At 55.0% G+C, this 14,734-nt stretch overlaps 1 protein-coding gene across 3 annotated transcripts in view; it reads left to right on the top strand.

The window, feature by feature from the left end:
- The first annotated feature begins 206 nt into the window (after positions 1 to 206).
- Positions 207 to 14,734, top strand: part of LOC135187797 (probable acyl-CoA dehydrogenase 6) — a 60,770-nt gene continuing 46,242 nt past the window's right edge. For 2 of the 3 annotated variants that reach the window (XM_064166807.1, XM_064166806.1), the window contains exons 1-2: positions 207 to 407; positions 11,888 to 12,008. In XM_064166807.1, the coding sequence (XP_064022877.1) occupies positions 264 to 407; positions 11,888 to 12,008 (265 nt within the window). In that variant the 5' untranslated portion in view covers positions 207 to 263. The remainder of the gene's footprint in view (positions 408 to 11,887; positions 12,009 to 14,734) is intronic. The other variant, XM_064166805.1, reaches the window with a different exon arrangement.

Genomic DNA, 14,734 nt, shown 5'->3' with positions numbered 1-14,734 from the left:
CCCGCGGCGGGCACGGCTCGCCCCCTCGCCCCGCACGCCCTGCCGCGGCAGGGGACGGCTCCCTGCGCTCGCCGGCGCCCGCTTTCGCCACCCGTTCCTTGGCGTTAGAGCAAAGCTGTAACCCCAGAGCCTGCCGTGGCCTCCTGCAGAGCAGAGGAGCGGGAGGAGGGACGGGACGGGGCGGTAGAGGGCCGTCCCGGGGCGACCGTGAGCGGGCGCTTAAAGCTCGGCGCCGGCCGCGGCGGGGCCCAGGCGGACAGGCCATGGCGCTGCGCGGCGGCAGGCGCTGCCTGCGCTGGCTCTGGGCGCTCGGCGGCGGCGCGGCCCCGCGGCGCGGCCTCGGCTCGGGGCGGCGGGACGGCGGCGAGGCGCCGGAGCACGGCGAGCTGCGGGCGGCCCTCAGGAAGGTACCGGGAGAAGGGAGAGGATGGTGATGGCGCTAACCCGCCGCGGGGCGCCCGGGGGGCCTCGGGGTGTGTTGGAACAAAGTCTGGCCCCGTTAGTGGCACACGCGGAGGAGCTAAACGCTTCCCAGCCTGTGCCACAGCCGACCCCGAGCGGTGCCCGTGCTGCCCGGGGAGCTCCCGCTGCTGCCAAGGCACAGACCCCGCCGCGGCGGGGCTTGGAAGGGCCCTCTGGGGCCGGCGGGTCCGAGCCCCTGCCAGAGCAGGGCTGCCCGCAGCAAGGCGCACAGGGACACGTCCCGGTGGGTGCCCCGGAGACGGAGACTCGACAGCTCCTCTGGGCAGCTTAGTTCAGGGCTCTGCCACCCTCCAAGGGAAGAGTGTTGTTTCATTGGCCTAGAGTCGCAGAACGGTTCAGGTTGGAAGGGACCTCAGAGGTCATCTGGTCCCAGCACTCGCCATAGGCAGGGACACCGCCACTAGGACAGGTTGGAGTCACACGGAACGACAGAGTGTCAGGGGCTGGGAGTGTCCTCCAGAGGTCACAGAATGGTTTAGGCTGGAAGTGACCTCAGAGATCATCCAGTGCAAGCCCCCTGCCAGAGCAGGACCAGCTAGAGTAGGTCGTACGTGAGCTGGTGTGGAGCTGCCCCTTGGCCTGTCCCTGCACGCCGCTGGCTCCACTCTCCTGCCGCTTGTTTGTAGCTGTTCATCAGCTCCAGTGTGAGTCCCCTCAGCGTCCTGCAGGCTCAACAGCCCCAAATCGCTCTGCCTTCCCTCCTAAGCTGTTCCTCGTCATCTCAGTGGCTCTGTGCTGAACTCTTTCCAGTAGTTCCCTGTCCTTGATCTGGGGAAATCAGAGCTGGACACAGTACTCCAGCTGTGCTCTCAGCAGGGCAGAGCAGAAGGGGAAGAGAGCTTTCCTTAGCCTGCTGGCAACACTCTTCTTAGTGCACCCCAGGATGCCATTGGCCTTCATCTCCCTGAGGGCACAGGGCTGGCATACGGTGAACTTTCTTTGTCCACCAGCACTCCCAGGTCCTCCTTCCCAGAGCTGAAATGCAAGGCCAAGGTGTGGTTGTGGATGCAGAGCAGAGCCCAGCTGTGCACAGGCTCACAGCATGTCAGGGGCTGGATGGGACCCAAAGAGATCATCCAGTCCAACCCCCCTGCCAGAGCAGGACCATACAACCTAGCTCAGGGCACACAGGAACACATCCAGACAGGCCTGGAAAGGCTCCAGAAAGGCTCCACAGCCTCTCTGGGCAGCCTGTGCCAGTGCTCTGGGACCCTTACAGGAAAGAAGTACCTCCTTGTGTTGAGCTGGAACCTGCTGTGCTGCAGCTTCCATCCATTGCTCCTTGCTCTATCCTAGAGAGCAGTGAGCAGAGCCTGTGCCCCCTTCTCCTGAGGCTGTCCTGTTCCTGTGTTCTTTCTAGAAGGGGAGTACTGGGAGGGTTCCTCTCAAGCCAAGTCAGACATCAGGAGGAAAAGAGGCACTCCGGGTAAAGCAGCCCCAAAATGGAGTGCTGGGTGGCAGTCTGCAGGTGGTGGTGGTGCTGGGGAACACTGATCGTTCCCACCTGCAGACCGTTAGTCCAATTGAGCACACCTGTCAGCCATAGGGAGTTGGCTGCTTTGGAACATATTGGGACCTGCTGTGTGCCTTTAAACTTAGAGCTGCCGGGGAAGGTGCTGGCATTCAGTACCGACCCCAGGAGTAACCAGCCTGCTGCCGGCAGCCGCGCAGGAGCAGGCAGGAGGTGCGCTCGGAGGTAGGTGTCACGGAGTGCAAGAACTTGCTCTGCGTTTTCCTGTGGGTAGGCTTACAGCTCTTAGCTGGAGCTCTTTAAATCCAGCACTGGCTTGCCTGGTGCTAACGAGCTCGGGTGGCTCCAGAGCTTTGCCGTTGGGTCTTTGATAGGTGCTTTTAAAGCTGCTGGAGGGTTCTTGTGTGTGCTCTCAGCTGAATGTAGCCCTTTCCAGCTTTCACTGTGGGCAAAAGGGAGTGAAGCTGCTTCTGAGCCATAGGATGTTTACTTCAGGCTTGGTTTTTTTTTCTGGATTGACTTTCATGCTTCCAACCTTAGGCCAAGATATGCCAAAGGGCCTGTAGTGAGTCAAGATTTCTGTTGCTGAGACGTGTTTTTGGTTGAGCTTTAGAGTTGTGGGTTCATCTTCTGTGCTGTGGCATGGCAAGCTGAGCCATAAGGAGAAGAGGTGCACAAGTGGTCTGCTTCCTAAGAAGTCAGTCCCACTAGTCTCAATTCCTGAACCTTCTGCAAAGCAGAAATAAGCTGCCAGAGAGAGAATCAGTGGAAGCTGGGAACAAATCCTCTTCTCTTACCTGGATTAATTGTAGCTAATGCAGGTTTGTGCTGATCCTGCATGGAGTGAGCCTTCACTCTGGGTGTCTGCAGAGTCATTTGCCCACTGAGCTTGTTGCTTGGCACACTGCTCCCTGTAACTGCAATGAAAAATCAGTGTCCCTCTGAAACAGGGGATAAGAGCAGTAACTTGTATCTGGAAGCCTTTGGAAGCCTTTGTTGGTGTCAGGTGAAGGCTCACATTGGTTGGTATCTCTGCTTACTGAGGGATCAGGTGCAGAGGGTGGGAGGGGAGATGAGCTTTGCAGCGTGTGCTGCTGCAGTGTTTGCTGCTTTGTTGTGTGGCACAGTCCTTTTTACACACAGAAACAGTTTTTCTCCCCCCCTGCTTGTTTTTGTTCACTCTTTTGTTCACAGTTGAAGTGCAGCCAACACAGTGCACTGCTTTGCTGGCTTTAGTGCAGGGCTTGGGCAGGGAGGGGCTTGCCCCACTGCACTTGGCACTGCTCAGGCCATGGCTTGAGTTCAGTTTTGGAGTCCTTGTTGTGGAATTTGGGAGATGGTTTCCACCAGAGAAATCAGAGCAGTGAACAATCCCATGAGCCAGAGCTGTGATTCATTTTCTTTTGGTCTCCATGAATTTTATATATATATATAGTTATGAAATTAATGTATGGTGAGGGATCTGTAACCAATTGTTCTGAGCAGGATGAGGAAGAGGCTCTTATAATTCCAGGGGGCTGTTTTTAGCAAGGGTATTGAAATAACCCTGTGAGTGGTTTCCTTTACAACTTGGTATAGGTCACCACCCTTCCTCTTGGAGATTGAAAATGTGGCTTGGCCTTAGCTTGTTGAATAATGCCTGCAGTGCACTGAGCTCCTGCAGCTTGTGCTGTAATGAAATCCCACTGCACGCTGGCTCACAGAGAAGATTGAAGCTACTCTGTGTATGTGTGTGTGCATGGCAGCCTGCAGATCCAGCCAGGATGTACACAGGCTCTCTGGGTTTTTCTCTGGCACCAGGATTGAGCAACTTTGGGAAGGAGATTTGAGAGGATGGGCTGGAATGGAAGGTAACAGAAATGAGACTGAGGAGGATCTCATCAGTGCTGATCAATACTCAAAGGGTGTGTGCCAGGAGAATGGGACCAGGCTTTGTTCCGTGGTGCCCAGTGGCAGGACAAGGGGTAACAGGCACAAGCTGCAAGCCAAGGAGTTCCATTTAAACATGAGAAGCTTCTTTAAGGCTGCCCAGAGAGGTTGTGGAGTTTCCATCTCTAGAGTCATTCCAAAGGCACCTGGATGTGTTCCTGTGTGACCATCTCTAGGTGAAGCTGCCTTGGCAGAGGATGATCTCCAGAGGTCCCTTCCAACTCCTACCATTCCGTGATTTCATTTTATGGTGGTGACTTGGTCTGGTGTCTCTATGCCACAGCTCTAAGATTAGGAGGGGGCAGTGAGACTCCACCTAAAGGCAGCACTGCCTTCTCTGGCACTCTTGCCTTCCATGGTGTGAGTTTGTTTGTTGCTGTATGCATTCTGACAAGAGTGAGCCTCCCCTTCCTGCTGGAATGTGCAGGATCTGGATTCACTACTGCCCTTCCCCTTAGCTCTCTGTTAGACCTGCTGTAAGTGCCCTGCCAAACAAACCAGCCTATTCTTGACCTGCATAATGCTGAAGGGCGAGCACCACTGCCACTTCATAGAGTCAGACAGGTTGGAAGAGAGCTCCAAGCTCATCCAGCCCAACCTAGCACCCAGGCCTAGCTGACCAACCAGACCATGGCACCAAGTACCTGATCCGCTTGAGCACCTCGGGGATGGGGCAGGGGGGCAGTTGGGTTTGTTTTCTCCCCGCAGCAAAGCATAAAGCCCAGTTACAGAGCAGCAAAGTGGTAGGTTGGTGGTAACACAAATCACTTGAAAAGTAAGCTTCTGGCTGAAGTGGGAGGGAGAAAGGGCAGAGCTCAACCTGCAATAAAGGTTTCTCACCCAAGTGGGCAGGTGAAGCTCAATCTGCATCTGAATTGTAAACCCATGTTTATCAGGCACCTGGGGTAGAAGTGAGGGAGTAGATAGGTTTAAAATGTGATGTTCTTAAGGCTCACAGATTTGCCACTGAGGCCCTTTGTAAGGGCAGCAAAACACAGTCCCAGGTCCTGGGGTATTGGCAGCAGCTCTGGTGTTGGACAGAAAGATCCTATGAAATTCGAGAGGGTCCTTCTCTGGCTGGTACAGATGAGCACAGCAATGGCCTTCACTGCTGCCAGGGGGCTCTGGGGGTGATGCAGCAGAAAGGAAATGTTCCTAACTGAATTCTGCTGTTATTGGAAGAGGAACCTGGGAGCTGTCACTGTGATGAGAGGCATCATCCAGTGCGGCCACTACTGCCCTACCAAGAGCTGCTTTTAAACCAGTTTAGGAGCGGGGGAGGGGGCTAAAAAATGAGTTTCAGCACAGAGCTTGCTGGACTGGGAAAAGGCTTTCTGCTGACCATCACAGCGGGGCCCCGGCGGTGGGCGGTGGGAGCCGGGGGCAGCGCCCGGCAGCGGGCGGTGGGAGCCGGGAGCGGCAGCGGGCGGTGGGAGCGGGGCCCCGGGAGCGGTGCTCGGCGGCGGGCGGTGGGAGCGGGGCCCCGGGAGCGGTGGTGGGCGGTGGGCGGCGGGTCGCAGCTGGCACAGAGATGCAGTAAGGGCAGTCTTTACAGCCAGTCTCTCACTTGTTCTGGAATCACAGAACTGGTTCGGCTGGAAAAGGCCTCCAAGGTCACGGAGTGCAACCGTTGTCCGCCGCGGACACGAAGCCATGTGCAGGGGGCCACGTCCACGTGTTTCTTGAGCGCTCCCAGGGATGAGCTGCTCCGTGTTTGACCAAGCTTTCAGTCAAGAACTTGCTCCTAATCTCCAACCTAAACCTCCCCTGGTGCACTTGAGGCCATTTTCCTCTTGCCCTGTCACTTGTTACTAGGGAGAGGAGACCAACCCTCGCCTGGCTCCAGCCTCAGCCTCCTCTTCTCCAGGCTAAACACCCCCAGCTCCCTCAGCTGCTCCTCCCCAGCCCTCTTCTCTAGACCCTTCCCCAGCTTTGCTGCCCTTCTCTGGACCTGCTCCAGCACCTTAATGTCCCTCTTGCATTGAGGGGCCCAAAGTGAGCCCAGCTTTCAAGGTGTGTCCTCACCAGTGCCAAGTTCAAGGGGCACAATCCCTGCCCTGCTCCTGCTGGCCACACTGTTGCTGATCCAGGCCAGGCTGCTGTTGCCTTCTTGGCACTCTGCTGGCACATGTTCAGATGTCTGTCACCCAGCATCCCCAGGCCCTTTTCTGCCAGGCAGCTTTTCAGCTGCTGTGTCCCAAGCCTGTGGTATTGCATGGGTTGTTGTGACTCCAGTGCAGGAGCCAGCACTTGTTGAACCTTCCCTGGTTGGCTTCATGCCCCTGGTTGCTGGCACTGTTGTCAGAGTAGTGTGTAGCTGGCATTGCAGGTGTGTCCAAATGCAGATTCCCACTGCATCTTGCTCAGAGTTTTCCAGGAGTGTAGGAGGATAACTGGGCCTCAGGGATGCTTTGGGGCTTGGATCTTGCAATTGCTTTATCATTGTCACACCTGATTGAATCAGGCAGTAGAGTGCTGCACTGCTGACAGCTACACTTGTGTCTTCATTAGGGCTGAGCAGATGGCTGGGCTCTGCCATGGCTCTCCAGCAATTGCAGCTCTGCTGAAATCCTTTTAGGTCGTGTTAGCTTGGAAATGTGCAGCTAAATGTCCCAGCTGGCTGCAGAGGGGGTTGGACTGGATGACCTTTGGGGGTCCCTTCCAACCCAGACCATTCTGTGATTGTTTGCTGGAGCAATCCTCTGTAAGCTTCCTGTGGTTCAGATGCCAGCCCAGATCTTTAGCTGGGGATTCAGCACTGCAAACCAGCAGAGCTTCCCTGAGGTCAGCTGCTTTAATCTGTGAGGTACTGATTCTGTTGGGCCAGAAGAGTTTGCCTGTTGAGTTGCACAAGTGTTGATCTGTGCTCATTCTGCTCCTGGGCTGAGCCCTCCGGTTGAAGGCCAACTTGATTGGGACAGTACATGTAGGAGTGTGCAGATGTGTTGTAATTGGGGTGTGTAAAGGTGGGTGTTGGGATGGAAGTTGGGGGATGGAGTGTTCTGGGGGCTGCTGCTGAAAGGAGGTTGTGACAGGGTGGGTGATGGTGGTAGGACAAGAGGAAATGGCCTCGAGTTGCAGCAGGGGAGGTTTAGGTTGGGTATTAGGAGGAACTTCTTCACTGAAAGCATGGGCAAGCCCTGGAATAGTTTGCCCAAGGAGGTGATTGAATCCTCATGCCTGGAGGTGTTTCCAAGAGGCAGAGCTGTGGTCCTGAGGGCCATGGCTTAGCCCCAGGCTTGGCACAGTTAGAGAATGGTTGGGCTCAGTGTTCTGGTTGGTCTTTTCCAGCTGAAGAGACTCCCTGGTTCTCCAGCAGGTTCACAGGGTGCCTGGTGTGGCTGCTGTGACCCAGTGCAAAGAATCCCACTTCTCAGGAGCAGCATTTGTGGGTGTGAGTCTGAACAGCAGGCTGGAGGTGAAACAAGCTGGTTTTTCTCTCCCACATCAACATACATGCTTAAGAACACAGGACCCCACATGTCTTAAACCCCATCTTGTTGAGAACTTCACTGTTTTGCCTGTTGTGGTGTGGCAGAAGGGAAGGTGCAGTAGAAACTGCCAACAGAGAGCAGCCAGGGGGGAAGGAGGTGTTCCAAGGAGCTGCCTCTGCTTGGGAGGCTTTGGAAACCTGTTCCTGTCCTCTTCTGCTGGAGAAGAGGTTGCAGTGGAGTAGCTGCAATTCCTGGAGTCGAGTGGGAAGCAATCTGGGGACCTTCCCTTCCTGACACTTGGATAGGGGTTGTTACTGGGGGTGTGCAGCGGCTGCCAGGCTGCTCAGGTCTAGACAGGAGGGGTTTGCCTCTGCAGCCATCCTGGGAGGAACATGGGAGAGAGGAGAGGTTGGCTGGGGTCATGTGGGTCCCTTCCCAGCTAGGGCTGCTCTTCCAGCATCTCGTTGCTCAGGAAAAGGTTAAGCTGGGCTCAACTCTCAGGGCCTGGGCTGGACCTTTTGCTTGCTTAGTGTGGTGCTGTGTGACCTCTGCTACAGCGGTGAGGTTCCCAGGTGTGCCAGCAGGGCAGAGGGTCAGTGCATGCTCCTGCACTCCCTGCTGGACTTGTGGGCAAACACTTTGTGCTTGGTTCAGGGTTTAGTTCTTGCTGTTGCTTTGTTTCCTGGAGTTAAGCCTGTAACCAGATCTATGGGACCAAGAGATTTGCAGAACTGAAATTTCAGACCCAGTCATCAGCTTTGTGCGTTAGGGAGGGTGTGAGGAACTGCTGCAGTGAGAGAGGAGAGAAATGGTGGTTGAAACAGAAGCTTGTCCAGTTGCTGCCAAAGGAACAGAGCAGACACAGTTACAGGGTACTCACCAAGTGCCTGCTCAGTGCTCTGTTGTAAACTAGGGTGAAACAAGGCCAAGTGTAAAGTCCTGCACCTGGGTGGGTGCAATCCCAAGCACAACTCCAGGCTGGGTGGGGAATGGCTCAGAGCAGCCCTGAGGAACAGGACCTGGGGGTCTGGGGTGAGGAAAAGCTCAACAGGAGCCTGCAGTGTGAGTGCAGCCCAGACACAACCCTGTGCTGGCTGCAGCAAGAGCAGTGTGGGCACAGGGCAAGGGAGGGGACTCTGCCCCTTGGCTCTGCTCTCCTCAGACCCCACCTGCAGTCCTGGGTGCAGTTCTGGAGCCCCCAGCACAAGCAGGACATGGAAGTGTTGGAGCCAGTCTGGAGGAGGCCACCAAGATGCTCAGAGGGCTGCAGCAGCTCTGCTCTGGGGGCAGGCTGACAGAGTTTGGGCTCTGCAGCCTGGAGAGGAGAAGGCTTGGAGGAGACCTTGGAGTGGCCTTGCAGTATCTGAAGGGGGCTAGAGGAGGGCTGGGGAGGGACTATTGACAAGGTCTGGGAATGAGAGGACAAGGGGGAATGGGTTTGAACTGGCAGAGAGGAGATTGAAAATGAATGTTAGGAAGTTCTTTGCAGTGAGGGTGGTGAGACACTGGCACAGGTTGCCCAGGGAGGTTGTGGAGAAGATCACATTGGGTGCTTCTGTGCTCCACAACCTCCCTGGAGGTGTTCAGCACCAGGTTGGATGAGGCCTTGAGCAATCTGTTCTAGTGGGAGGTGTCCCTGCCTATGGCAGGGGGTTGGAACTGGCTGATCCTTGAGCTCCCTTCCAACCTAAACCATTCTGTGATTCTATAATCTGTGACAAGGGGTTGCCCAGGGAGGTGGTGGAAGCCTCATTCCTGGAGGTGTTTAAGGCCAGGCTGGACGAGGCTGTGGCCAGCCTGATCTGGTGTGAAGTGTCCCTGCCCATGGACAGGAACTAGATGATCCTTGTGGTCCCTTCCAACCCTGGTTCTAGTGGTGTGTCTAGGTGGGTTTTGAAGGTCTTCAGAGAAGGGGACTCCACAGCCTCCCTGGGCAGCCTGGTCCAGGGCTGTCATCCTTGCAGCAAAGAATTGTCTCCTTATGTTTAAGTGAAACCTCCTGTGCCCAAGTTTGTTCCTCTTGTGTCTTGTCCTGAAATGAACCCAGTCTCATCCTCTCGGCCTCTACCCTTTAGATATCTCTGTGTATTGCTTAGATCAGATGTGCCTAGCACTGCTCAGCACACACCTTGAGTGCTGTGTCCAGTTCTGGAGAGCTGTTGAGGTGCTGGAAGGTGTCCAGGGAAGGGCAGCAAGGCTGGGGAGGGGCCTGGAGCACAGCCCTGTGAGGAGAGGCTGAGGGAGCTGGGGGTGTGCAGCCTGCAGCAGAGGAGGCTCAGGGCAGAGCTCATTGCTGTCTGCAGCTGCCTGAAGGGAGGCTGTAGCCAGGTGGGGTTGGGCTCTGCTGCCAGGCAGCCAGCAACAGAACAAGGGGACACAGCCTCAAGTTGTGCCAGGGCAGATCTAGGCTGGATGTTAGGAGGAAGTTGTTGTCAGAGAGAGTGATTGGCATTGGAATGGGCTGCCCAGGGAGGTGGTGGAGTCTCTGTGCCTGGAGGTGTTGAAGCCAAGCCTGGCTGGGGCACTTAGTGCCATGGTCTGGTTGATTGTTTAGGGCTGGGTGCTAGGCTGGGCTGGCTGAGCTTGGAGCTCTCTTCCAACCTGCTTGGTTCTGTGATTCCCTCAGGCTGCTCTTCTGCAGGCTCCCCAGCCCCAGGGCTCTCAGCCTTTCCTCCTCCCAGAGATGCTCCAGTTCCTTCAGCATCTTCACCGCCTCCTCTGGATTCTCTCTGGCAGTTCCCTTCCCCCCTTGAACTGGGCACAGTGCCCAGCTGTGGCCTGCAGGAGTTGCACATTGTGCATGCCCATTGCTCAGACTGGTGCTAGGAGTGCAGGAGTGATTGTTGTGCTAGCAGCAGTGCAGTAGCCTCGTTTCTGTGGCTGGCTGGGAAGCAGCAAACCAGCCATGTATGGGCTGGAACTCTCCAAGCAATGTGCAGTAAATAGATAGAGTTCAGGAGAAGGCTCTGCAGGGTCTCATGAGCACAGCAGCTTGGGAGGGAGAGGAGTCTATTTCCAGCTCAAGAAATAACACCCCAGGACTTGTTTGTTTAGTGTGGAGGGCAGAGGGAGAGGAGTTGAGTTCTGAAAATAATGAACTGTTTGCATGAGACAGGATGGCAGTGAAACTGTGGTCACAGACTGAAGACATTGCCTTTGGGTGGGGAGTTGAGGCTTGGTTTTGGGGAGGCTTGGTTTGAGGAGTGGGTGAGTTTGGTCCCCCTCGTGCCTGTTGACCCAGGTGCATGGTTCCATTGGTGCCACTGCAGAAGCAGCCTCTGCCAGCTCCTGGTTTGCACTGTGGATGAAGGCAGAGGCTGGCACTAGACTGGCTCCTTTTGGGAGGTACTGAAACCACATCTACATCGTGCCAGGTTGGCCAGGCTCTGGAGCAGCCTGGTGTAGTGGAAGGTGTCTCTGCCCTTGGTAGGAGGCTTGGAACAAGATGATTTTAAGGTCCCTTCTAGCTCAACCCATTCTGTGAGTGTGTGAGGAGGTGGCAGAAGCTCAAGCATCTGGTGCACCTTGCTGTGTGGGGCTGTTTGACACAGAGCCAGCTCTGCTCAGGGGTTACTGCCAGCTTTAGAGGCCATCTGCCTTCCCATGGCCCAGATGGAAATCTGGGGCTTTGTGGGGTGAGATGTCCAACCCTTGTGCTCTGAAAGCTGAAACTGCTGCTCATTTAGTGGCTGTAGGCCAGATGTTATGCTCCCAGCACCTGGAAGGAAAGGTCAGGCACAGGAACAGGCTGCCCAGGGAGGTGGTGGAGTCCCCATCCCTGGAAGCGCTCAAGGAAAGCGTGGCCATGGTGCTTTGTTGGGTGGTGTAGGTTGGACTGGATGACCTCAGGGAGCTTTTCCAACTGAAACAATTCTATGGTTCTGTGATAGCAGCATAAAGAGAGCAAGGGCAGAGCAAGGGTGACTTAGAGAGTGACTGTAGGAAGTGTGGGGCTAGAGTTGGCCATGCTGTGAGGCTGGAAGAAGGCTTTTTGTGTTTCCAGTACTTGCTCTGTCAGGTCCTGAGGAAGCCTAAATGCAGACTGGACACAAGAGCCCTGAAGAGCACTGGCAGCCTCCAGAGTGTTTCAGGCAAAGGCAGGGGAAATGAGGTCTCTCCTCCTCGCCTGTCCTGCTGTCTGTGGTCATTGTGAACAGCTCATCAGCTTGCTTTGGCAGGGTCCCTCTGAGAACCATCCAGGACTGCCTTCCTGGCCCCTTCTAGAAGCTGCACCCGGAGAGGTAACAGCCATGAGGGGGAACTACCACTTAGATAGGTCTTGGAGGGACTTAGAGCAGCCCTAATGACTTCCTATTGCAGGGCTGTAATTGCTGCAAGAGTGATTTATATTTGCCTCTTTACATCTGTTGTAGTAGTCGTGGGGGGGATGGAGAATAAGCACACCCAGCAGGAAGTGTGAACGTGGATGTGCTCTCAAAATGTTCCCCTCTGCATTTGGAGCTGGGTTTGGCTTTTTGCTGTTCTTTTTAAGTTGGAAGTTTTTAGGCAAAGGTGTTTCTGCAGGAATGTCTGTATCAAGAGCTTCTCAACTTGTATTTTTCAACCATAGATCATTGACAAGGAGATTAATCCCTTCGTGGACAAGTGGGAAGAGGAAGGACAGTTCCCAGCTCACAAAGTATTTAAAACCCTGGGTCAAGCTGGATTCCTTGGTGTGGATAAGCCAAAAGGTAGGAGAGTGCCTAATTCCTGAGTGCTGATGGAGATGAACCTGTGACATTATCTCAGAATGCTTCTGCTTCAGTCTAAATTCTGGTTTGGAATCCAGTGCAGAGGGTGTTTGCATGCCTCAGCCACAGATGTGCTGGTTACAGCTGTGCAACCAGCCTTGAGCAAGCTGGGCTGGGGAGAGGTGTCCCTGCCCATGGCAGAGGACTTGGAAATGGATGGTCTTGAAGGTCCCTTCCAAGCCAAACCATTCCATGAATCCATGAAGTACAGAAAGCAACGTTGCTGAGTGCTCAAGTGGTTGGTCTCCTAAACGTGAGTGTTAAAAACCTGGGTCAGTGTTGTTTTGAAGTTGGTGAAATGATCCATTGTCACCTTGACTTTTTATTTCTGGATCCAGACAGGTAGGGAACAGTTCAATCTCCATGAAAGAAACCACACTTTGAAGACATTCAGCATGTGCAGAATGTGGAGCTGATGATGCACACTGCAAGGGCAGAGCATGGTTCATGTGTGCCTGAAACAAAGCTGGGGAAGGGTCTGGGGTTTAGCCTGCAGAAGAGGAGGCTCAGGGCAGAGCTCATTGCTGTCTGCAGCTCCCTGAAGAGAGGCTGTAGCCAGGTGAAGTTGGGCTCTGCTGCCAGGCACCCAGCAACAGAACAAGGGGACACAGCCTCAAGCTGTGCCAGGGCAGGTCTAGGCTGGATGTGAGGAGGAAGTTCCTGGCAGAGAGAGTGATTGGCATTGGAATGGGCTGCCCAGGGAGGTGGTGGAGTGGCTGTGGCTGGAGGTGTTGCAGCCAAGCCTGGCTGGGGCACTTAGTGCCATGGTCTGGTTGGTTGGGCAGGGCTGGGTGCTAGGTTGGGCTGGCTGAGCTTGGAGCTCTCTTCCAACCTGCATGATTCAAGTGAGAAGAGGGGGGACAGGCTCTGCTAACTGCTCCCTGGGATAGCACAAGGAACAATAGATGGAAGCTGCAGCACAGGAGGTTCCAGCTCAACACAAGGGGGAACTTCTTTCCTGTAAGGGTCCCAGAGCCCTGGCACAGGCTCCCCAGAGAGGTTGTGGAGTCTCCTTCTCTGGAGCCTTTCCAGGCCTGTCTGGATGTGTTCCTCTGTGTTGGATAGGATTGTCCTGCTCTGGCAGGGGGGTGGACTCGGTGATCTCCTTGGGTCCCTTCCGACCCCTAACATCCTGTGAGCCTGTGATCCTGTGAGAACAGCTCTGGTGAGGAGCAGCTGGGGGTGGTTAGTGTGGAGAAAAGGAGACAGAGAGGAGACCTAACTGCTGTCTGCAAAGCCATTGGGGTGAGGTGGGGGTTGGGCTCTGCTCCCTGGTGTCAGGTGGTAGAATGGGAGCAAATGGCCTGAAACTGTGCCAGTGGTTGGAGACTGGGAAGAGTTTCTTTGCTGCAAGAGTGGTCAGGCACTGGCACAGGCTGCCCGGGTTGGTGGAGTCCCCATCCCTGGAGGTGTTCAAAGAGCTGTGAAAGGTGGCCCTAGGGGACACAGTTTGATGGCCACGGTGGGGCTGGGTTGTGTGCGTGGAGCAGCTCCTGCAGCCTCAGCTGCACCACACCACATCGTTGTGCTGCTCAGGGACAAGTTGTGCACTGTGGAACACATTCTTGTCTTTTTACCATTCCAGAGGAATTTTTTCCCCTCTCACGATGAACTTTCATATCCTTACCCATTCCAGCATGGGGAGGTTTTCTTTTTTCCCCCTCTAGCTATTCAGCTGCTGGAGCTTGCAGAACCATTTAGTTGCAATTGCCTGGCAAATCCAATTAGATCTGAGCTGATATTTCTTTACAAACATGCTGACAGTCTGAGATTATGCTTAAACTCGATTGAAAGGACAAACAGGATTAGGAGGGGAGGGGAAAACCTTCTGCTCTTCTTGTTTGCTGGCAGTTTGGAAAGGTGGCTCAGCAGGGTCTCCTTCGTGCTGCCGGTGGGGATGTTGGTTGTAGTAATGCTGTGTTGCACTGCTGCCAGATGACAGCCCCTCTCTTCTTGGACTCATTTTAGGACATGCAGAGGCCTCAGCTGGGCTCAGGAAGTTCAGGAGGAGGGGACTTTGGATCATGCCCTCTAAGTAACTGAGACATGGCATAACCAGTGGAGGATCACAGAAGGGCAGGTTGGGAGGGACCCCAGGGATCATCTGGTCCAGAGTGTCTAGGTAATAGTGTAGTTAAAATGAGCTGGCTCAACACCCTCTCAAGCTGAGTCTGAAAACTGCCCAGTGCAGGGGAACCCACTGCTTCCCTTGGCAGAAGACTCCAAAATAACCTCTTGCAGGGACCAGGATGGGCACAGGAGGCTGCATGCACCTGAAAACTGCCCAGTGCAGGGGAACCCACTGCTTCCCTTGGCAGAAGACTGCAAAATAACCTCTTGCAGGGACCAGGATGGGCACAGGAGGCTGCATGCACCTGAAAACTGCCCAGTGCAGGGGAACCCACTGCTTCCCTTGGCACAAGACTCCAAAATAACCTCTTGCAGAGGCCAGGATGGGCACAGGAGGCTGCATGCACGACCACCCTTGGCATACTCATGAGTAAGGCTACTGCAGCTTTGCCTTTGCCACTTGTATGTAGCTGTTGACCTCCTGCCCAAGAGCCCAAGCTCTGCATTTTCTACAAGCTGTAAACCCCAGGCAGAGCTCTCAGTTCATCTTGTGCAGCAAGGCAGGGTTTGGTTCAGGATGTGCAGCAGCTGCCAGC

The sequence above is a fragment of the Pogoniulus pusillus genome, chromosome 28 (genome assembly GCF_015220805.1).
Source record: "Pogoniulus pusillus isolate bPogPus1 chromosome 28, bPogPus1.pri, whole genome shotgun sequence".
Lineage (NCBI taxonomy): Eukaryota > Metazoa > Chordata > Aves > Piciformes > Lybiidae > Pogoniulus > Pogoniulus pusillus.
Note: the sequence above shows the minus strand (reverse complement) of the source record. Positions and strands in the feature narration are given on the sequence as shown.